We start from the raw sequence: 23117 nt of genomic DNA on the forward strand, positions 1-23117 counted from the left end.
TTAGGCTAAAATACCAATCGGTTTTTGGTACAAGTAAAGTTCAAATCCTAAATCTCTTATTTAACGATAAGAGACTTTACTAGTTGAGTTAACTAGAACATATTAGTTGGCATTTCTTGGTGTTTTCAACAAATTAAAAATATTCAGAGTTCAAACTTCTCTCCCTTATTGTAAATATTGAAATTCTCAATAACAAAAAATTAATGGGATTCACTATTATGTGAGGGGAATGAGTACCCATCATTAATTCACTATACCTTCAAAATATTGAATAATTGCTTGGGGGGGGGGGGAGAGAGAGAGAGAGAGAGAGAAAGATATTCATCATAAAATACTTGAACTATTCAATTAAAAAAAATTGAGGAACTAAAACTATTCAATTATTGAACTCATAAGTCATAAGCCCAAGAACACAATGCATCCCAAATTAATTTAAAATAGCAAACAATGCATCCCATATTAATTTAAAATGGGAAACAACTTATTTCAATCCTAAAGCATACCAAAATCTTGATTGATAGAAAAAGTACAAACATTCAAAAATAAAAAGTTTATGTATATAATATTGTAGAAGAAACCCCTAGAGAGAAATAGCCTTACAGCTTGATCGGGGGACCTTCTTGAAAATTGCCCAGACAATGTCAACGTAGAGTGGTAACTGTTGTAAGGTAAAAAAGACTATTGGCAGGCATGTCGCTGCATATACTGGAAAAGCCTTATCTTTCAGTTTATTCTTCAGCATAAAGTAATGTCCAGCACAAAAAGAAATCAACATTGATGCAATGGAAACGAGGAGAGAAGTTAAGCCAAGCAGAAGTTTCTTTGGCAAGTCTCTACGAAAATCTTTTTGTTCATACCGAGAAGTGAGGATGGCAAGAAACGAGAACAAAGCAGTGATGGAGAAGCAAAGAGCAACGAGTGATGAGATGGCAAAGATGGTGAGTGTCGATTGGCCTTCAAGATTTGCTCTCCCGTGTTGTATATCAATGTCACCAGGGATAGCGGTTGACGTGGCAAAGGCAACAGTAGCAATGAGTGCAGCCACAACTGAGCATGATTCAGCAGTTTTGTCAAGCCACTCGCCTCCTTTTGTGACTAAGTCCTCATGCGTTTCGTTGAAGATTTCTTCTGGGGTCTTGTTATCCTTATTGACTTGATAGCAAAAGTGTTGCGGCATGTTGTCTTTTACAAACTGCATGTATTATTATATATAGTCATTAACTCAAGAAATACACAAAAAGATTATATAAAATATTTTTTTTCTTAATTTTATTTTTTCTTATATATAGAATTTTATATTTATAGTAGTTCTTAATGACCATTAATTTTTTTTAATATAAGATATAAATTCTACTCTAGTCTAATCTAAGTGTATATGTGTGCAAAATTCTTTCCTAGAGACTTGAATCCTAGACCTTGCTCTCCATCTCCACAAGCACTTATACTTGTGGAGTTACCATCACACTAAGGGTGTGCGATGGTATGACCATTATTTTGAATGTGCATATATATTAAACTATCTATTTTATCATTTAAAGAAAAACAAACATAGCAAAATTCTAATAGAGGGAGTAAATATAAAAAGTTTAACAGAGACCTTATTAAATTTAAATTCAATTCAAAGATACACATTAAAATACTGGTATGGGAAAATGTGGGTTTTCAAAAGTGTTATGTGAAAACATCGGAAAGAAATCAACAAAAATAAAAAGCTTTAGAAATTGAGAGAGAATTTATTGACTATACATTAAAAAAATAAAATTTTTGATATATTTTTTCTTTTTTCTTTTTAAAAAAAAAAAAATTATGAGAGGAGGGAATTTTAAAAAAGCTTCCCTACCTCTCCTCTGCCACTGCTTTATAGGATGGTGGCATTTGCTACGATGTGCTATATTTATATTGTGTGATAAAAATCGAGGACAAGCTGGTTTTGAGTTCATACCTCATACCACTTGATTTCCCACTGCATTTGCAATGCAGCACCAGGAATTAGCCAAGGCTTTTGCTTTCCTATCTCAGCTGCCAGATGCAATGCATTGTTTTCATTCATATCCACTTCATGAATTAGTTTACGTTTTACAAACCTTTGCTTGAGCAGTAGCTGTAATACATGTGTTTGCCTGTTCTTTGCGGCCCAAAGAACAATATTTTTTCCTTCACTCTTGTCAGCAATGACTACTGGAAACTTTTTGAGTAAGTATTCAACCATTTCTGTGATACCATTTCTAGCTGCAAGCAATATGGGTGTCTCCATCTTTGTCATTTTAGACATTTCTTTACTCTTGTCATTAATGGCCATGGGAAACTTTTGAAGTATTTGCTCAACCATTTCTGTGATACCGTTTCTTGCCGCAACCAATATGGGTGTCTCTATCTCTGCCGTTTCAGGCGTTTCCTCTTTACCTGACAATAAAATAAGTAAGGGCGTCTCTGTCTTTGTAGTTTTAGGCCTTTCCTCCTTTCCTGCTAATTACACAGAGTGCATCTTCAAATGTTAGCCATATATATATATATATATATATATAACTGATAACAATTTAGTTCATGAGTTTGGATTCAATAAAGATATGGTGTAAAACCATATGTTATACAACCTCCAATAATATGCAGTTATTACATGCTGCCAATTTTCTAAGTTAAGCAATAGACACTTTCACACACAATCCTACTCTCAAAACCAATTTCTTTTTTTTCTTTTTAAATTTTACAACCCTCTCGATCTCGAATTGCCATGTCCTCTGAGGCTCTGACCACTGCCTACCAACTCCTCAAGCGAAACTGAGTGAAGAAGTCATGGAATAGTCTTAACAAAATTACAGATTTGAGAAATAGACCATCGCTATAAGAAGGTCATCAAGACTACTATGAAATGTCATGATATGCTTGAGATCAAGTCTGATTTGTTGGTAGGACGGTAGAGGGAAAATCTTGAGTTCAAGAAGAGCTTAGAACAAATAAAAAGTTTCGAATTTTTTATATTAGTTTTTTTTTCTTTCTTTTCTTATGTAGTTTTACTTTTATATATGCTCATAACGAAATAGAGATTAGATACTTACCAAAAAAAAAAGCAAAACAAAAGTTTTTTATTTAATTTTTATGGAAATTATTTATTTATTTTTAATTGGTTTGGAGAATAGGATTGTGTATGAGGTTGCTTATTGCTTAACTTAAAAAATATGATGCGGTGATTTCTTATCATATTTGAACCTTTAGTATCTATATTATTATTTAAGGGACTTTTCCGATTTGGATTCCTCACTTTTTAGTTCAAAAATACACTTACACTCCTGTGTTTAAGTAGAAACAAAACTAAAGGACAATTTGGTAAAAACACAACTCTAACTCCCACTAAAATATTGCCTAAAAAATAGGACCATTCTCCTGTTAATTTTCAAATTGTTTTATTTACTTATAAATTAAATTCTCAAAATAAAAACACAGAGTTTTTTCTTTTGGCTAAAAAAATCTAGGAGCATATATTCGCACTTAAAAGTCAGCAAAGAGCCCAGCCAAGCTAGTCTGCCCTGTTTTTACTCAGCCCATGGACCTAGTGGGATAGGTCGAAAGAGAAAATCTCAGCCTATGGGTAATACCATTTTGTATTTAGGCCGAATGGTCTAACCATGGGTTTTTTCTAGTAAGATTTCCTTCTTTAAAAAAAAACTAAGAAAAGAGTCAATTTTTCTTAATAAATTTTTTTTATTGAGGTTTTAAATAATTCTTTTTCTTCATATCCTTTAATAAATAAAATTTCCAATGTTTATGATTTTTGACAAAAAAAAAAAAAAAAAATCAAAGATACCAATTTACTAGCAAAATTTATATTTAGTAAGCATAATTTAGTATAATCACTTCAAATATCCTAATGGTTAGGCATGCTCTTAAGTGCAACCCCCTCCCCACCTAAATTATTTTTGCTATATATTCTAGGTTAATTAATGTATCAGGCTAAATGGTTAGCCTAATGGCTAGCCTAGTGGTTAGCCTAGTGTGCTACTAGGCTAACTCATGGACTATAAGCTATTTGATGACCCTTATTCTCACAAGTTTATATAAAATAGCATAAAACCCAAATTATAGCCAACAAAGTCCAAAAATCATCCACGTCAAGTTACAAACCAGTTATGCAAAATGGAATTTTGTTACAACACTTGTGCAAATATACAAGTCACACTATTATAGCATAAAGAACAAATTGTAGCAAATGAAAACTAAAAATCACCCATATGAAGTTATGAACTAGTCATGCAAAATGAGTTTTGGTTACTATCCTAGTGCAAATATCCAAGTCATTGTAGTTTGTGCAAAATGATTTTTTTATTATTTCTTTGAGTTTTCCAAGAGTATAAAAATAGACGGTAATTATTATATGTGACGGAAGAATAATAATTATAAAGATTTAAGAAAAAAAATATTTTAATATGATATAAATACTTTTCAAAATGGTTGACTAAAATAATTTTAACTTCAAGTAAGTTCTTACACTAAAATAAACAGTAATATGTAAAATCCATAAAACTACAGTGTAGAAGAATAGTAATCACCTTTTCCATTATTTTTCTCTACTTTATCAGTTCTGTTTATCTTGTTTCCATCTTGTTGCTCAGGTTTGGAAGTGGTGGCATTGTCACCGTCTGTTAGTGATGGTTTTCCATCCGAACTTCCATGCCGGTTGATTGTATGCCCAGGATCCGTCCCACTTGTGAAGTCGCGAGCGTCTTTTGTAATTTCCTCAATAAGGATTTCCATGATTTTAGCAGAATGTACATGCTTCCGTTTAATCTTCCTTATACCCTCTGATTATTTTTCAATAAGTATATAATATATATTACAAGAGGCAAATATATTAATTACTGTACTTTACTTATATTATCAATTATATATAATAAAAAACTAACGAATTGACATGATAATTAATGTGATTGAAATTATATCAATAACATTTAATAAATGATTATGGCTTTTTATTTTTAATTTTAAAAAATATTTAATAAAAAATTTTATTTTATATTAAAAAGTTTAAAATTTGTAGATATATTTGTGTGTTTGTGGAGTGGGGGTGGTGTTAATATATAGTGGCATACCATATCCAAGGCCAAGAATAATCCGGATGAATATTGTGTATAAAAGATGGAAAAAGTTAAAACAGACTGCATAACGGCTCCGAAAAGAATGATGCTTCTGAACTTTACTCTGAGCTTGGTATCCTATAATAAACAAAATCAATTCATTATTTAATGTGCAAATAACAATGTTCAAATAGTAGAAGTTAAGAACTACTTGATTAAAAAAAAAAAGAGAATAAATAATGGAAGTTTAAAACTACTTTTCATTGGGCCTCAACAATAACAATAATAATCAGTACTTTAAGGTCATTAAAGCACTCCACCCATATATTTTTAGAAGATTTCGAGCCAAACATTTAATAGATGTACCGGACCAACAAAGAAACTTTTTTTGATGATCAAATATCAATTGAAGTTTCTTAATTGGCAACTCAAATGCACTTTTGATAATAAGCATTTCTCACCTATTTTTGATTGGCCAATAATATCACGTTCGCTGGCACTCTCTTCATCTGCTTTCCGACCTTTGCAATTCATATTTTTGCTTCCAAACGCTAGAAAAGAAAAGCAACTCGGTAACAGAAATTCAAGGGAAGAACTGAAATATATAAATAAATCAACACTGTTTTCCGTTGGTTTTAGGGTTGCTGTATATGTTTGAAGTTTTAATCGTTCTGTTTAATGCATTTTTGTTGTAAAGCTAGAAAATCGGTAAGTGTACCCCAATTGTCAATATTAAAAAAAGAAAAAGAAAAAAAATTCACATGATTAATAAGACATCCAGTATTAATGAATGGAAAAGCAACCCCATGAATCTGATAAACCTAGAGTCCTAAATGATCCTAAAAAATTTATTACCTTGTGTAGGTCTAAGCATTCTTGAGTTGCCCTGATTGATGTTATGTTAATATGTTCTGTCACCAGTTTTGTAATAACTTCAATGATCTATTTGGATTGAAGAGAAGGGAGAAGGAGTACAGTGAGTTAGTTAGAAATTAGCTTAATTTTTGGTTAACTCTAGTTTACTCCCTCTTGTTCCTTCTCTCTCTCCCTCCTCAATCCAAACAGGCCATAAAAAGTGTTATTTTTAATTAAAGTAAAGAAAAAAAAATCTATTCCATACCCGATCGAGCCATATTCTGCAGCATTTGATAGAACTGGATGCATGTTTGGTAGTTCTTTGGGAATTTGTCAGTAATGTCCTTTTCGGAAGATTCATGCAATTCTTTAACGACAGAATCAATCAAATCTTTATGAGCAGTTTCGTGCTCCAGCTCTTCAACATGTATACCTTTCATAAACAATAAAAGATAACGACAGTTTTTTATATTGGACAATGGACAACAACAAAGGAAAAGTACGTGTAATGTAGGTACAACTCCGATCTACAAAATTAAAGTGATTTAGTGATTTGCGGCTACACAATTGAGTAATACTTACAATGATAAATGATGCTCTTCCACCATCCGAGGTGGGAACCACTTCTGAAGACCGAAGGCTTACTTGCTAGGAGATGCAGAGGGGTGATTCCTACCTCGTTCACAGAATAAGCAAGATTAGGTTCCTTTGCAAGTATCTCAAATGCCACATCTGTCAACCATAATAAAACTAATCAGTAATGCACAAGAACATTTAATATATATATATATATATATATAATTGATTTATTATTATTATTATTATTTTATTTGTATATAAAACTTTATATCCTAGCACTAACTTGTAATCTCATACATACAAATAAGTGCATTTTAAAAAAAGAAAACATAATTTGATGCATGTTAAAATTGCTATTTAAAGTTGAATACTATTAACAGTCATTTTTATATTTTCGTCAAATTTAAAAAAAAAAAGCCTTGCAAAGACATAACGTGATAGACTATGTGAATTAATAATTCTTGGTTAATGAAAATACCATTTTTGGTATTTACATTTTTGGGTCATTGTCAATTCAGTCTCTACATTAAATTGAACTCTAAAGTTTTAGATACTCAAATAGTTACAATTTAGATTAATTTTTTTTTAATTTAATCATTTTATATGCTTAGCAAAAGTCAACATAATTTGTACTTCTCAAAAAAAAAAAAAAAAAGTTGCACTTGAGATTCATATAATTACTAAATATAATTGGATGAAAAATATTAAGTCAAATTTGGGATAACAGGGAAAAAAAAAATACAACATGACTCATTCATGTATATATAAACTCTTAACAAATAAATACAATATAATAGAAAAGTTTTTATGGGTTCTATAACATTAAAATACCACTTTGTATTCTCATTAGTGTCATTTTATTATTTAGATTGGTTTTGAGTATTACATATAATATGTGCGTTATGCACATGCATAATATTTGTGTATCTATATATGTTATAACTAGCATATGCTAGTTATAGAGATTTTATATTTTCTAAAGTCAAATCTTGGTTCCGCTTTTGACAATAGTACTAGAGGGAGATTCTTGCTTCTCCTTGAAAAAGAGAGAAGATAATACTTTTGAACGACAAAGCGGAACCATATAAGATTTTACTTTAGAAAATATAAAATTTCGGTGTGAAAAAAGTTAAAGCAAAAAATGCTCACCGAAATACTCCCACCTAATGGCACAGTGAAGGGCAGTCTCACCATCATTTCTTCTGTAGGCGGGATTGACTGAATCAAGGTCCTTGTCGGATGGTTCCAAGAGTAAGGAATGCAGGTAAAGGAAGATTGGTTTGTAACCATGAAAGGCGGCTAAGAAGAGAGGAGTTTCACCGAGCTTGTTACGAAATGGATCTTGATGAACCTCCAAATTTGGAAGTTCCGAAAACACGTCAACTTTAGCAAGAAGGATGCATATGTTCAATCTCCCAGCTGAGGCTGCCACATGCAAAGGGGTATTCCCTTCGTTGTTTGTTAACCGAAGAGAGGGCTCTGAATGGAGAGTAATTACACGTATGAGTTGTTGGACAATTTCTTCTGGCGCAATGGAGACAGCTACATGCAATGCCGTGTCACCTGCCGAGTTGATCCTGGCGTAAATGGCTGAGAATTTGTGTTCCTTATACATCTTAACAATATTCCCCCATTCACCTGTCATGGTATTCTTGTACAAATCGAAGGCGAGCACATCATCCTGGCTCTGTCTATCCCTATCTTCTTCCATTTTCTTTATTTTTGCTAAATCTTCTATTTTTTTCTTTCTTACAATATACTAGGAACAATGACGAAAAATATATATATTACATGTAAGGTTGTTTACCTCGCAACACTGGAGATGTGTGTCAGTTTTTAAGCTATTTATATATAGATAAAAGTGAGAGAGAGAGATAGAGAGAGAGAGAGATTAATCCTAAATCATAAAGGAGGAATAATTACTATTTATGTTTGTTGGGAATACTTTAAATTTTCAAAAGTAGGAGTAATTGTTTTATGCGAATAACCGGCAAAAAAGAGAGAAGACAAATAAGTGAATAACACACCAATATCAATTGGTATAGAAAGGCAGGCCAAGAACATTGAAAACGAAACGGAAAAACCACAAAATGTTATAAAGTGAAGCTCAGGAGTATCCTAGAACCTATATATGTGTTGGGGATGTTGTCGCACCTGCATGCATTGTGATTGTCACATCACATCTGTATACAAAGCAATACATGGTATTGTACCTCTTTAGAGCATTCGCACTTAGAATGCTAAAAAATATAGTATTTAACACCTACTTTATCTATTTTAACAACTTATCTTTTAATACAATCAACATTAAAAGTTCTATTTTAATACACAACATATTGAAATAATATAAACAACCTAATTAAATAAAGATAAAAAAACCCAACAAATTCATTTCACCTAACCCCTATCTCTCCTCTCTCATCCTCTTCGCCTCCTCTCTCATCCTCTCTGCCTGCTCTACTAGCCACCACAATCTACTACCAATACTAGCCACCACAAGCTACTACCAATACTAGCCACCACCGCAACCCACTACCACCATCCACCACAACCCATAACCCACAACCCATTGCCACCCAATGAAACAACCCATTGCCACCCAGTAAAACCACACACAACCCACTGTCATCATCAACCACAACCCACAAAACAACCCAAAACCTCCACCACAACCCACAACCTCCACAATTCACAACCCACCAAACCCACAACCTCCACCACAACTCACAAAACTCATAATCTAACCCACAACCACCACAAATCACAAACTCACGATGGCAGATCGGTATAGAGATGAAAGATTTGGTGGAGAGAGAGAGACGAGATGAGACAAGACCCATCTCAGAACTAAAACGATGAGACGATTACCATTCCAGAATCAAGATGAGATGATAGGGGAGAGAGAGAGAGAGGTCAGTGAACCAAAGAACAAAAGAGAGAAGAAAGCTCCAGTTGAAGAGAGAGAGAGAGAGAGAGAGAGAGAGAAATGATATTTTAATTAAAAGATTAATAAAATATTATTATTTTTATAAGATTTGAGTTACAATAGACTGTCATCTTTAATAGTCTATTGTAGCTAAGTTGCTAAAAAATTCAAATATAACAACATTGATGTAGTGCGTTTCTTGTGAGATGAGATGCTAAAATAGCTCTTTTAAGTTTTTAGCATTCTTAATGTGAATGATCTTAAGGTTTTGCATAGGGATGACAATTTTTCCCCAGCCCCGCTTAGCCCGCCCCTCCCCGCTTCGCTCTGCACAATTTTCCTTGTCCCGCAAAGGTTGTGGGGTAGGGATGGGGCAAGATTTTAGTCTCGCACCATGGGCGAGGCGGGGATGGATTTAGACTTTGCTAAGGGTTATAATTGTAATTTTTTCATACACTAAAACCCTACTATTTAAACAAATATATTAATATTAGCTTATTTTATTCTACCCAATGTGGTTTTCTGTCTTTATTTTGTCATGTGTTATACTATGAGATTATTATTATTATTTTTAATGATTGTCTTATTAAACACTTGGATATATTATTCAATTTTTTCTGAAAATTGGTTTGATTTGATGAGATAAATTTAGTTGTAATTTCAAATATATTTTTATTAATGAAATAAGTTTCATTAAAAAAATTATACTAGTTGTAGGGAAAATTAACAAAAAATAGAGTTTTACGGGGTGGGGTGGGGCTTTGCAGGGCCCTAAGGGACGAGATTAGGGCAAATAAATTTTCTCCATCATGCGAGGTAGGGTGGGGATGAGGTAAGACAAAATCTTGCAGGGTGGGGGTGAAAACCCTCTCCTTCAGACTCGCCCTACCCCATTGCCATCCCTAGACTTTTGCACCATAAAATATAAGTACTTTTAAGATATGTTAGGTGTAATATGCACTGTAATATAATAATTATGAGAAATGTTTTATTATCAATATTTTCACAACACTTTTATAACAAATTCAGTAGCATGTTGTTATCGGTTTTTAATGGTGAGCAATAAAGTAATTTCAGTAATGGATTCAAATTAAAAGCTTATAACAAATTGCGACATGAGATTTATTGTAAAAATGTTATGAAGTTAGTATTTCTCAATAATTATTCATATGATTTTGTTATTTTTTAGTTTGGCTATATTTTATTACAGGGAATAGTAATTCATTATAAATAGTTATTCTTCAAAATGAAGAATAATTATTCCTCCCTAAAAGATTATAATAGTTTTTTCTTAGTAGATGGAATAATTTTTAAAATTAATATTGTAGGGGTGATAGGCCTAGAAGTACATATCTATGTATATATTGGGCCAAGGGCCCAATCCGAGGACAATAAGTGCTCGTTTGTTTCAGCTTTTAGAAGCTAAAACGCGCTTTTTGAAACCGAATTTATAAAATGTGCGTTTGGTAAATTTTAAAAGTTGTGTTTTCTAAAAAAGCTACGTTTTCATTTGTGAAGGAAAAGTGCGTTTTGCGAAAGCAGCCCTGAGGTCCATTGCAAAAAAGCACTGGTGTGTTTCAAGTTACCGTTGTGCAAATTTCCCAAAAACCCAATTTTATCCCTTTGTTTATAACACAATTTTACAAAGGAACCCAATAATGAAATTAGAACCAAAAAAAAAAAAAAAAAAAATGATCTGACCCATTTTTGCTACATGTCGTTGGCGGTGGGGAAGATCAAGCAGCAATGAGGAGGAAGACAGGCGGCGGTGAAGGCAAAGATTAAGCACTAATCTGACCCATTCCTCCCTTTTGGATTTCCCCCTCTATCTTCGTTTGATGAGAATCAAATGGTGTGGTGTATGTGACCTTTAAGTTTGTGTGTTTTGATGGGATAGAGGGAAAGAAACTTGCAGACAAAGTGGTAAGAGAAAAGAGAGAAAGGAAGAAGGAAAAAAGAAAAAAGAAAAAAAAAAAGAGCTCTGCAGCAACTGGAACGTTTTGGAGGAAGTGGTAGGGAAAAAAGGAAAAGAAGGAAAAAAAGAAAAAAAAAGAAAAGTGGAATGTTTTGGAGGAAGTGGTAAGGGAAAAAGGAAAAGAAGGAAAAAAAAAAAAAAAAAACTGGAATGTTCTGGAGGAAGTGGTAGGGAAAAAAGGGAAAAGAAGGAAGAAAAGGAAAAAGAGAAGGGTACAAGTGTGGAGCAGAAAAAAAAAGAGAATAAAAAAGAAAAAAAGAAGAAAGAAATATAGATGAAAAAAAATGTAAAGAAATAAAGGAAAAATAAAATAAAGAATGAGAAATGAAAATTGAGAAATGCTATCACAATATTTTCACAATAAATCTTAAGTGGTAAGTTATTATTAGTTAATATTAGTGAGAAAAAAAATAATTTTTTTAGAAATCTTGAAAGATCTTTTTAGAAAGTTTTATAAAAAAATAAAAAAATTAGAAAGTATTTTCATAATACTCTATATATACATTATCATTTTTGGTAATTTATCACTCAAACCGCCACTTTTATAAGTGATAGTCAAACATTCAGTTTTTTCAAAAAGCACTTTTTAACAACTTTTACCAAATACTCAGTTTTTTCAAAAAGCATTTTTTCATACTACACTTTTTAAAAACTTCACTTTTTCAAAAAGTCCAGTTTTAAAAAGTTGAACCAAACTCGCCCTAAGTAGTTCGAGGATGAGTAAACTCGTTCATGAGAATCTGTGTTAGTAAGTGAAGTATGATCATAATCATCCAAAAAGGTGGTCCGAGGAGGAATATATCCTTGGCTATGCAAAGTCGAGGTCGGAAGGTACAGTTTGACATCAAAAGCAACATTCCGAACAATTTCACTAATGAGGATAAGTATCAATTCCACTTACAACTATTACCCAAAAACTTCAGGAAGGTGTTGATGGGACAAGGATCAACACTAACGATCTGATCTACATATGGAAGGTGGAGATGAAAGGGGGAGATAGTATAAAATGGGAGAAACACCCTGAAAGAAGAGGATTAAGAAATTAGGGAAAAAACATTGTAGCAATTAAGAATTGAACTTGTAATCTAACATGAGAGAAATATATAAGAGTTGATCTCCTCGGACTGTGTCGAGGACAATTTTATTTAGAATAAACTAGTCTATCTTCATTTTCTTATCATCTGAATCCACTTTACTTGTTGTATAATTCATTAAAGCCTAACTTTCCAACCCTCTTTCTCAAATTCTTTGTATTGGGTTTTTTGGGCCTAAGTTCATTTATCATTTGGGCTAGGGACTCAAATTGCATCCTTACAATTGGTGCCGTTTGTGGAAAATTCTGGTGTTTTAGTAAGTCTAACGTCCAACTGTGATAGGTTCAGGTCTGAATCAAGTAGAATCTATAGGGTTTCAGCGTCAAGATTACTTTCGTAATCTTGAACAAAGAAGGGACCAGGAAGGGAATGTGCATACTATCTAGACCAGTAGGAGCCAGCCTCGAGGTTGGAGCCACCTTTCTCATAAGGAAGATGCCAAGAACATGCAGTGGGAGATTGATCATTTGAAAAGGAAGTTGCGCCACGAACGGCAAAGGCGAACTCCCTCCAATTCTGACTTCTCTTCTGATGGTGAAGAGAATGATAGTTATAGACTCAGATCAAAGACTCCTCTTAATGAGTCTCTCTTGTATGATGAGGATTACCATCATAAGCACAGAAACAAAAATTTATCTTCCAAAGGTTTGGGAAATGATGCGATGAGTAGAGCATTCAACCAAATTTTCAGGTCACCTTTCACGTGCAAAATTAAGGAAGGGAGACTTCCTTGGTGGTTCACTTAGCCAACGTTCACCATGTACAATGGTCGAACAGACCTTGTGGAGCATGTGAGCCACTTCAACCAGAAATAGTTGTGCACTCCAAGAATGAGGCTTTGATGTGCAAGGCATTCCCCTCCAATTTAGGACCCGTGGCCATGAGGTGGTTTGATAGCTTAGGAGTAAGTTCCATTAATTTCTTTAAGGAACTCACTCAGGCATTTGGATCTTACTTTATTACATGCAGTAGGGTTCCTCGGCCCTTAGATTCCTTGTTGTCTCTATCCATGAGAGAAGGGGAAACTCTAAAAACGTATTCGGATAGATACTGGGAGATGTTCAATGAGATAGATGGTGACTTTGACGATGTAGCCATCAGGACTTTCAAGGTAGGCCTACCTGTCGAGCATGGCTTAAGGAAGTTTTTGACTGGGAAACCTGCTACCAATGTACGCCAACTTATAGACTAGATTGATAAGTATAAGAAAATTGAGGAGGACCAACAACAAGGCAAGGAGAAGGGTAAGGTTATCCCTCAGGAGAGAAGGGATTTCAGGTCAGGCCGCTACAACAATAATAGACCCTGAAGGGATTTTGCTAGGCAGTTTCGGTCTACGGCTTTTTAGGTGGTTAACTCGGTGTTCCAAGAGCCAGTACATCAAGTCTTGAAGAAAATCAAGAATGAGTCATACTTCAAATAGCCATACAAGATGGGAGGAGACCCCATAAGGCATAACCAAAGCCTTCATTACTAGTACCACCAGGAACAAGGACACACTACTAAGGACTATAGAACTCTGTGGAATCACTTGGAGCAACTGATCAGAGATGGAAGGTTGAAACAGTTTTTGTATTAGCCCAATAGGCACGAAGACCAAGCAGGGTCGAGGGCTCAGGGAAAGGCTTCTTCAAAGCTCCCTTTAAGTATAATTAATGTCATCTTTGTTGCTCCTAGGAGAATTGGCTCGCAGCCTTCCAGAGTGATGTCTGTAGCTTGGCCACACGTTGAGGACCCTAATCCAAAGTCGAAGAGGGCTAGACTGGAGGTCTGACTTGCATTGAGCTTTTCGGATGAGAACAAGGTTAGAACCATATAGCCACACGATGATGCTTTAGTGGTCACACTCAGGATAGGAATGTATGATATGAAGAGAGTGTTGGTAGACCAGGGCAGTGGTGTAGAGATTATGTACCCTGATTTATACAATGGGCTGAACCTGAAGTTTGAAAATTTGATAGCCTATGATTCACCTTTGGTAAGTTTTGATGGAAAAGTTGTCATCCTAAAGGATCAGATCAGACTACCCGTGCAAGCAGGTTCAGAGGTAGTAGAAGTGGACTTCATTATGGTGGATGCTTATTCTCACTACACGGCCATTGTGACAATAGCTTGGCTCCATGCCCTAGGGGCTGTTTCTTCCACCTTACATTTAATGGTAAAATACTCATCCGAGGACCAGGTTAAAGAGCTTATTGGGAGTCAATCCATGGCTAAGCAATGCCTGGTGGTAGCAATTATGCACCAGCCTGAAGCTAAACCCTTGGCCTATACTGAGAGGGGCTCATAGTAATCAAGGATTCTGGTTCTATCTATGGAGGCGGTGTCAGAAGGGAAAAAGCATAAGAAGTTGGAAGAAATTGTTATAGATGGTGATTTGGAGAAGTTTTTCCAAGCCGGAGCTCAGCTAGCTCCTCAGAAAAAGGAAAAAGTTGATAGTGTTTCTTAGATAAAACGTTGATCTATTTGCATGGAATGCTTAAAAAGCTCCTGGGGTGGATCCAAACTTCATTTGTCATCATCTGAACGTTAACCCAGCTATCCTCTCTAAGAAGTAACCACATCGACGCTCATTTAAGGAACATTCTGATATTGTCAAGGAGGAAGTGAACAAGCTTAAGTAGGTTGGGGCTATTAAGGAAATGTTCTACCCTGAATGGTTAGCCAATACAGTGGTAGTAAAGAAAAAAAGTGGAAAATGGCAAGTATGCATGGATTTCACAGACTTGAATAAGGCTTGTCCAAAGGACCCTTTCCCATGCCTTGGATTGATCAGCTAGTGGATGCAATTGTAGGCCATCCTCGAATGAGCTTTTTGAATGCCTTTTAAAGGTACCACCAAATACCACTGGCTTTGAGTGATTAATAGAAGACAGTTTTTGTCACCCCTACTGGAAATTACCATTACAAAGTGATGCATTTTGGTTTAAAGAATGCGAAAGCTACCTACCAGAGGATGATGACCAGGATGTTCGAGCCACAGTCAGAAAAAAAATATCAAGATTTATATAGATAACATGCTGGTCAAGATTAAGTTAGAATCCGAGCATGTTAATGACCTCGGGAATATCTTTGAGATCTTGAGGAGGCATAAGTTATTACTTAATACTTCTAAATGCTCTTTTGGTGTCAAATTAGGGAAGTTCTTGGGATACATGGTTACTCACCATGGAATTGAAGTCAATCCTAACCAAATTAGAGCAATTAACAATTTATAACCACCTCAGAACCCCAAAGAGGTCCAGAAGTTAACAAGAATGACCATTACTTTAAACCGATTCATCTCTCGGTTAACAGACAAGTGTAGGCCTTTCTTTCAATTGTTGAATAAGTGGAAGGGATTTGAATGAATCGAGGAGTGTGTCTTGGCCTTCCAATAGTTGAAAGAATACCTTTCTCGACCACCCATTTTGTTTAGACCTGAGGTGGACGAGGTTTTGTTTGCTTATATTGCAGTAGCCTCCTATATGGTGAGCTTGGTGCTGGTACGGGTTGATAATGGTGTGCAGATGCCAATTTACTATGTGAGCAAGTCAATACGTGAGGCCGAAGTTTGTTACCTACCACTGGAGAAGGCCATTTTGGTAGTGGTGCATGCTACACGTAAGCTCCCCTACTATTTCCAATTACACACAGTTGTTGTACTAACCCAACTTCCACTCAGATCTCTACTCCGAAGTGCTGATTATACATGGAGGATTGCCAAGTGGGTTACAATCCTAGGAGCTTCCAATCACACAGTACATGCCTCGCACCTCTGTCAAGGGTTAGGTTCTTGCTGATTTGGTGGCCAAGTTTGCTGAATCTCCATTAGAAGTGAGAATGGAGAAGTAGGACATGGATGGAAAGTCGATTGGGCTAGTCTCCTTATAAGAACCTTTGTCTTGAAAGGTATACGTTGATGGTGCAGCGAATCACAAAGGATTTGGAGTGAGGCTAATTCTGATATCTTCTTAGAGGATCATAATTGAGAAATCCTTGAGATTGGGCTTCTTGGCCACAAACAATGGAACTAAGTATGAAACTCTGTTGGTAGGAATGACCATAGTTCAGAAAATTGGTGAAAAAGCAGTGGAGATATTCTCAGATTCAAGGCTGGTTGTGGGCCAAGTTCAGGGAGAATTGGAGGCTAAGGACGTAAGAATGTAAGAGTACTTAAGTCAGGTTAGGCATTTACAGTCAGACTTTGAGTCTTTCAATTTACAGCATATTCCTAGAAGTGAAAACACATGCCAATTCTCTAGCCACGCTTACAACCTCCTTGGCACAAAGCCTGCCTCGGGTTATCCTTGTTGAAGATCTGTGTAAGCCTACTAAGATGAAGAATGAAGTGGTCCATATCCATCAAGTTAGGGTGGAACCTAGCTGGATGGACTCCATAGTATTGTTCCTTAAGAAGGATATCTTACCCGAAGAGAAGTTAGAGGCTGACAAGATGCGAAGAAAGGCTCATTGGTTTTGGTTGTCTGAGGACTAAAAATTATACAAACATTCGTTTTCTGGGCCATACTTACTATGTATACACCTAGTAGCATCAGAGCTACTCCTTGAGGAGCTACATGAAGGGATTTGTGGAAGCCACATAGGAGGTAGGTTTTTTCTCATTGAGCTTTCACTTAAGGATATTGGTAGCTGAATATGCAAAAGGTAGCACAAGAATATGTGAAAAAGTGTGACCAATGCCAAAGATTTGCACCAAACATTCATCAGTCAGGAGGAGTCCTTAATCCTCTGTCCAGCCCTTGGCCATTTGCGCAATGGGGCTTGGACATTGTAGGTCCTTTTCCTAAGGCAGCAGGGAATAAGAGATATTGGCTGGTCGACACAGATTACTTCATCAAGTGGGTTGAAGCTGAACCATTAGCAAATATCAGGGATGTGTATGCCAAGAGATTTGTTTGGAAAAATATTGTCACTCGGTTTGGGATCCCTCATACCCTCATCTCGGACAATGGTCTTTAGTTTGATAGCAGCCTTCAGGGGGTATTACGAGTAGGTATTCCACCCTGACTTATCCACAAGGGGACGGACAGGCCGAGGTTATCAATAAGGTCATAGTAAATGGACTCAAGAAAAGATTGGAAGATACAAAGGGAAAATGGGTGGAAGAGTTGTCACACGTCCTTTGGACTTATCGGACCACGCCTCGTAGGTCAACAAGAGAAACACCCTTTTCAATGACTTATGGTGCTAAGGCTGTTATTCCTCTGAAAACTAGATTCCTAACGCTGAAAATGAGTTCTTTCACTCCGAGCAACAATGATGGGCTGTTAGGGAAGAGCTTAGACTTAATTGAAGAGCGAAGAGAAAATGCCATGGTCCAATTACCCTATTATCAACACAAACTTAAGCAAGGGTATGATGCCAATGTGAAGCTAAGGCCACTGGCACCTGGAGACTTGGTGCTAAGAAAGGTTTTGGATACTGCAAAGAATCCAACATGGGGAAAGTTAGGGCGCATCTGGGAAGGGCCATATCGCATAACCTCGGTGGCTGGAATAGGTGTGTATCATCTTGAAGACTTAGATGAAAATGTTGTACCATACTCCTGGAATGTAAATAATCTGAAAATGTATTATTATTAATGAAATTTTTCTTTGTCACATTCTCGTTTATCACATCATTCGTTGAGCTTCCTATTATTATTATTTTGAATATCAAATAGAACCTTGGTCATACCTGGCTCCTCAAGCCATATACCTTGAGTAAATTGATATCTCCAGATACTTTCTAAGTATTAAACAGAATCTTAGTTATGCCTGACTCCTCGGACCACATGCTTTGGGCAAATTAATACTTAATGACATCTTTCTAAGCATTAAATAAAATCTTAGCCATGCCTGGTTCCTCGGATCACATGTTTTGGGTAAATTAATACTTAATGACATCTTTCTAAGTATTAAACAGAATCTTAGCCATTCTTGGCTCCTCGGACCACATGCTTTGGGTAAATTAATTTTTAATGACATCTCTTTAAGTATTAAATAAAACCTTAGTCATGCTTGACTCCTCGGACCATATGCTTTGGGTAAATTAATACTTAATGACATCATTCTAAGTATTAAACAGAACCTTAGCCATGCCTGACTCCTCGAACCATATGCTTTGGGTAAATTAATATTTAATGACATCTTTTTAAGTATTAAATAGAACCTTAGTCATGTTTGGCTCCTTGGACCATATGCTTTGGGTAAATTAATACTTAATGACATCTTTCTAAATGTTAAACAGAACCTTAGTCAGGCCTGGCTCCTTGGATCACATGCTTTGGGTAAATTAATACTTCCTATCATTTTGCTAAGTATTAAAGCAAAGTCTTAGCCATAATTGGCTCCTCAGATCACATGCTTGAGGTAAGTTAGTACTATTTACTGAATATTTGAATGTAAAGTGGGGTCAGACACTATACATGGCAAAGGTCTTCATTGTGACAACATGTTAAAAAAAAAAAAAAAGAAAAAAAAAAAGCTCATAAGCATCACTTGGAGGCAATAGTTTCTACATACCCCTGAGACCTTGCCCTTAGGGCTTCTTCAGTCTCTGCCACCCCAATGTCGTAGCCATCCTGCTCGGCTTTATCTTTGGCCTTCTTGACTTCTTTTAATTTCTTCTTTAACATGACGATTTGCTCTTTGGAGGCGGCCAGTTAGTCCTCAACCTGGCAAAGGAGCACTCTTTAACCTTCGGCCTACCTCTCAATGCTATCCAAGGTAGCTTCAACACTTCTTTTATCCCTCTCTGCATCGGTTAGCATACTCTTAAGCTCTTGATTGCATTTTTCGGCCACGTGGAAGGCATCCATGGCTGTTATCCGTCTCCCTTCTTTCTCCTTCATTTGAATAGCCTACCAAGGAGAGAAGCATTTAACAAAGGAAGAAAAAGAAGTAATAAAAAATAAAAATATAATAAGTGAAAAAGAGAGAGGGGGTTAAAGGACTTACCAATGCGAGGTCCCTTTTTAGACTGAGGAACACCTCATGTTTCCTTATGGATTTGAGGTCGACCATATCCTTGGGTAGTAATAGAGCTTGCTCCACCGAATTAGCCACATAGCCTGCCTTGCCCCCCTAGAAATCTCTTATTAAGGCATCACTTGGCAGAGGAGTGCCATCCATCACCGAAAATGGCACTCAAGCTGGTGTTGCTACTTGCTGGTCACCCCTCTTCTCACCCATTTTGGATGACCTCGTTTACATGCCTCAGGGCTGTTTGGCCCCCCTTTGGGGCTCATCCTCCTAGGAGAGATGGGTTCTTCCTATTTCCGCCACCTCCTTACCCTTCTAATCCCTCTTCTTTTTGTGGTCGGCAGTATCAGCTCGAATAGGTTGGGGGGGGTTGAAGGGTGGGAAGTCTATTTTGAGCAGCCTTCCCCCTAGGTTGGGACTTCAGTAACTCTTGGAGAGTTGATCTTGGCTTACGCTGTATCCCCATCTCTTCAGGAACTGTTGTGTCTTCTTGAGGGCTGTGTACTTAAACCAAATGAGGGTGGCTAGAATCGCCGACCTGAAGCTTTGGAGATAATGGCTAGTTGAAAATGGTAAAATCGTCTTTAGAGTCAGTCACCTCAACCACTTCTCTGTCTTCTTCCCCTTCCTCCTCCTTAGGGTAGTGCTACCCTAGGTATGCCTTTAAGGATTGGATTGGTGGTAAGAGTACCTTCTGGGATAGGACCGGTGGTGAGGAAGTCTAGAGTAGCAACACTGATCCCTTGCCTTGATTGCACACCTCGACTTCTGGAAACTTTTGGAAATAGGAATGTAGTTAAAGATTAAGTGGGTCGCCCTTAGTTGACCGTCTATGTGGAAAATTACCTTGGCCTTCAAGATCTTGTTCAAGCTCAACTGGTTCACGAGATTGAAGATGGGGATAACAGTATTCTTATCTACAAAACCATTAAGAGAAACAAAAAACATTGTTAGCGAAAAATAATGCAAATCAAAGGAAATTTCATGTACAAACACAAACAAAAGAAAAAGAAAAGGGGATAACTTTGAGATCATAAACCTAGACCTAGAACCCCACCTGGTATCCCCTATCTCGTCGAACAGGGAAGGCCATCGTGCCATTCCTCTGATACGATCAAGAAGTCATTTTTTAGGCATTTGTTGGAATCAGGGAGGCATTGGATGAGCCTGACCTCGGGGTACTTGGATTTTAGGTAATACCCTTGCCCCATTAGGTGATGGAGGTTGTAAATTCAATTGATGTCATGGTGAGTGAGGTTTAAGTCCATTTTTTCATTAAGGGCATCTACACTACCTAAGATTCTAAACATGTTTGAGGCACATTGAGTGGGATCTAACCTATGGTTCCTAAGGTAGTCCCTAGTGACCATTCCTATAGGGATTCTCATCCCTCCTTCTTTAAAGGAAATCATTGGGATTACCACCTCTCCCTCTTGCCTCTCCTTGTGTCACTGCCCTTCCTTATAGTATCTAATCGCGACTCCTAATGGGATCCTATACCTAGCTTTGAAGCTCTCTAAACCCTTCTCAATGTCTACCAAATGGGTGAATCAGCCCATTCCTAAGAAAGATTTGGAGGTACTAAGAAAATTAAGAGAAATAAGGGGAGCTGAGGAGGAAAAGACAAAGAAAAGAAAAAGTAGATGGAAAAAGTAAACAAAGAAATTTATAAAGACTTACGTAAAGAAGGGTATTGATCTCCTCGGACTAGCTCTTGGTATCTGTGAGGGCACAAGTAGTTTAGGTAAGTTTGTAGGTTCAATGTATGAGTGTTAAATTAAGATGAATGATTGATTTAAGTAGTATTTATATTAAAGAGAGAGTTACAAGTAGGAAAATTCCCGCCTGGGTTCTAGCAAGTTCCTCAACCGTTGGATTTGCATCGCGCCATAGATTGTAGGGGACATGGAGCCGTAAATATTTATTGAAGGCAAGTCTTTTATGTCGAAGCGTCAGGAGCGTGTCTTAAGTAGTTAAAAAGGCATTTGTGTAGTTAGAGGTGACAAGTGATGAGCACATAGTAACTCTAATGACGTCGAAATTCTCCTTTCTTCTCGAGGAGCCAGAAAGAAGAATCTCAAAAGGCTATTGTAGGGGTGATAGGCCTAAGATACAAGTGATAGGCCTAAGAGTACAAATCTATGTATATATTAGGCCAGAAGCCCAATCCGAGAACATTAAGTAGTCCAAGGACGAGTAAACACTTTCATGAGAATCCGTGTTAGTAAGTGAAGAAGTGAAGTATGATCATAATCATCCAAAAAGGTGGTCCGAGGAGGAATATATCCTCAGCTGTGCAAAGCCGAGGTCGGAAGGTATAGTCTAACATCAAAAGCAACGTTCCTGACAATTCCACTGATGAGGATAAGTATAAAAAAGGAACAAGATATAGGGAGGCTATGAAATATCTAAAGGGAAAGCTGCTACCATCGCATTAAAAACTCTGCAGCTAACTCTCTGGCCATATTAATGATGAAGTGATACTTGAACAGTAACTTTTAGCCTTATAGCTACTACCCAAAAACTTCAAGAAGGTGTTGATGGGACAAGGATCAACACCAACAATCTGATTTGCACGTGGAAAGTGGAGATGAAAGGGGGAGGTAGTATAAAATGGGAAAGAGACCCTGAGAAAAAGGGATCGAGAAATTAGGAGAAAAATACTATAACAATTAAGAATTGAACTTGTAATCTAACTTGGGAGAAATATATAAGAGCTGATCTCCTTGGACTGTGCCGAGAACAATTTTATTTAGAATAAACCAGTCTATTTTCATTTTCTTATCATTTGAATCCACTTTACTTGTTGTATGATTTATTAAAGCCTAGCTTTACAACCCACTCTCTACAAATTCATTGTCTTGGGCTTTTTGGGCCTAAGTTCATTTATCATTTGGGCTAGGGACTCAAATTGCGTCTTACAAATATATTTCTAAATAAACAAACTTTCCACATATATATAATAATTATAAAAATAAAAAATTATAAAAAAACTCATCTCTCTCTCTCATTTAAAAAAAAAAATATTATTTTTAAGAAAATATAATTATATGAGTAAGATATTTCTTAAAATAAATCTCAAGTTTTACTCTAATATTACAACTCATAACCAAATTAACTTATGAATATGTTTAATTATTCCATCATAACATATTTTATTTTTAGTAATAAATATTACAATTCTTGTTGTAATTCTTATTTAGTGTATTAAATATGCCCTAAGTCTCAAATGCTCCATGTTAAGTATGTTAAGGAATCCTTGAATCAGTCATTATTGATGTTTATCAAAATTTGAGATAATTTTTATGATTTACTATTTTTTATGTATTATGTTATATTTGAATTTTCAAATATTAGGTCCTCTTCCCATTTTTTTTTTCCCTCTCTCTCTGGGTTTCTAGTTAAATTCCTATCTAGTGAACATTTGATATTTAATCAAGCCTACAAATTGGCATCTAAGCCTAAACGAAAGTTAGGGTTCAGTAGTCCTTAGCAGAAAATATTTGATAGATTTTTTTTTTTTTTCACATTTTGGTGGATTTTTAAAGTTTTCATTATGGATTCAAAGGGTCATTTGTATTAGATTTAAGTATTTTATCTAGTGAGAACGAGATTTAACTTTTAATTTTATATCAATTGTATTGCCATTGATAT

General features: G+C 36.0%; 2 protein-coding genes across 2 annotated transcripts; one reads left to right on the forward strand and one right to left on the reverse strand.

The window, feature by feature from the left end:
• Positions 1-580: 580 nt before the first annotated feature.
• On the reverse strand, positions 581-8214 carry LOC115970683. Its single transcript, XM_031090274.1, has 8 exons — positions 7653-8214; positions 6570-6656; positions 6190-6357; positions 5531-5620; positions 5085-5207; positions 4545-4796; positions 1943-2463; positions 581-1192 (listed from the first exon to the last, which is right to left on the reverse strand). The coding sequence occupies exons 1-8, from the start codon at positions 8212-8214 to the stop codon at positions 581-583; spliced, it is 2415 nt and encodes an 804-aa protein (XP_030946134.1).
• A 6142-nt stretch (positions 8215-14356) lies between these two features.
• LOC115970684 lies at positions 14357-14788 on the forward strand. The gene has a single exon (XM_031090275.1). It carries the CDS (start codon positions 14357-14359, stop codon positions 14786-14788), a length of 432 nt encoding a protein of 143 aa, XP_030946135.1.
• Positions 14789-23117: the final 8329 nt, after the last annotated feature.

This window comes from Quercus lobata, chromosome 12 (assembly GCF_001633185.2).
Source record: "Quercus lobata isolate SW786 chromosome 12, ValleyOak3.0 Primary Assembly, whole genome shotgun sequence".
NCBI lineage: Eukaryota > Viridiplantae > Streptophyta > Magnoliopsida > Fagales > Fagaceae > Quercus > Quercus lobata.

What these genes read in the sequence shown, in the direction of transcription:
- LOC115970683 (XM_031090274.1), bottom strand. Translation starts at nt 8,214, where the DNA reads ATGGAAGAAGATAGGGATAGACAGAGCCAGGATGATGTGCTCGCCTTC. An exon ending in CATTAGGTGGGAGTATTTCG is followed by an intron (nt 6,657 to 7,652) that starts GTGAGCATTTTT and finishes TATGGTTGACAG; the next exon opens with ATGTGGCATTTGAGATACTT. An exon ending in TATTGGCCAATCAAAAATAG is followed by an intron (nt 5,208 to 5,530) that starts GTGAGAAATGCT and finishes TGTTTATTATAG; the next exon opens with GATACCAAGCTCAGAGTAAA.
- LOC115970684 (XM_031090275.1), top strand. Translation starts at nt 14,357, where the DNA reads ATGTATGATATGAAGAGAGTGTTGGTAGACCAGGGCAGTGGTGTAGAG.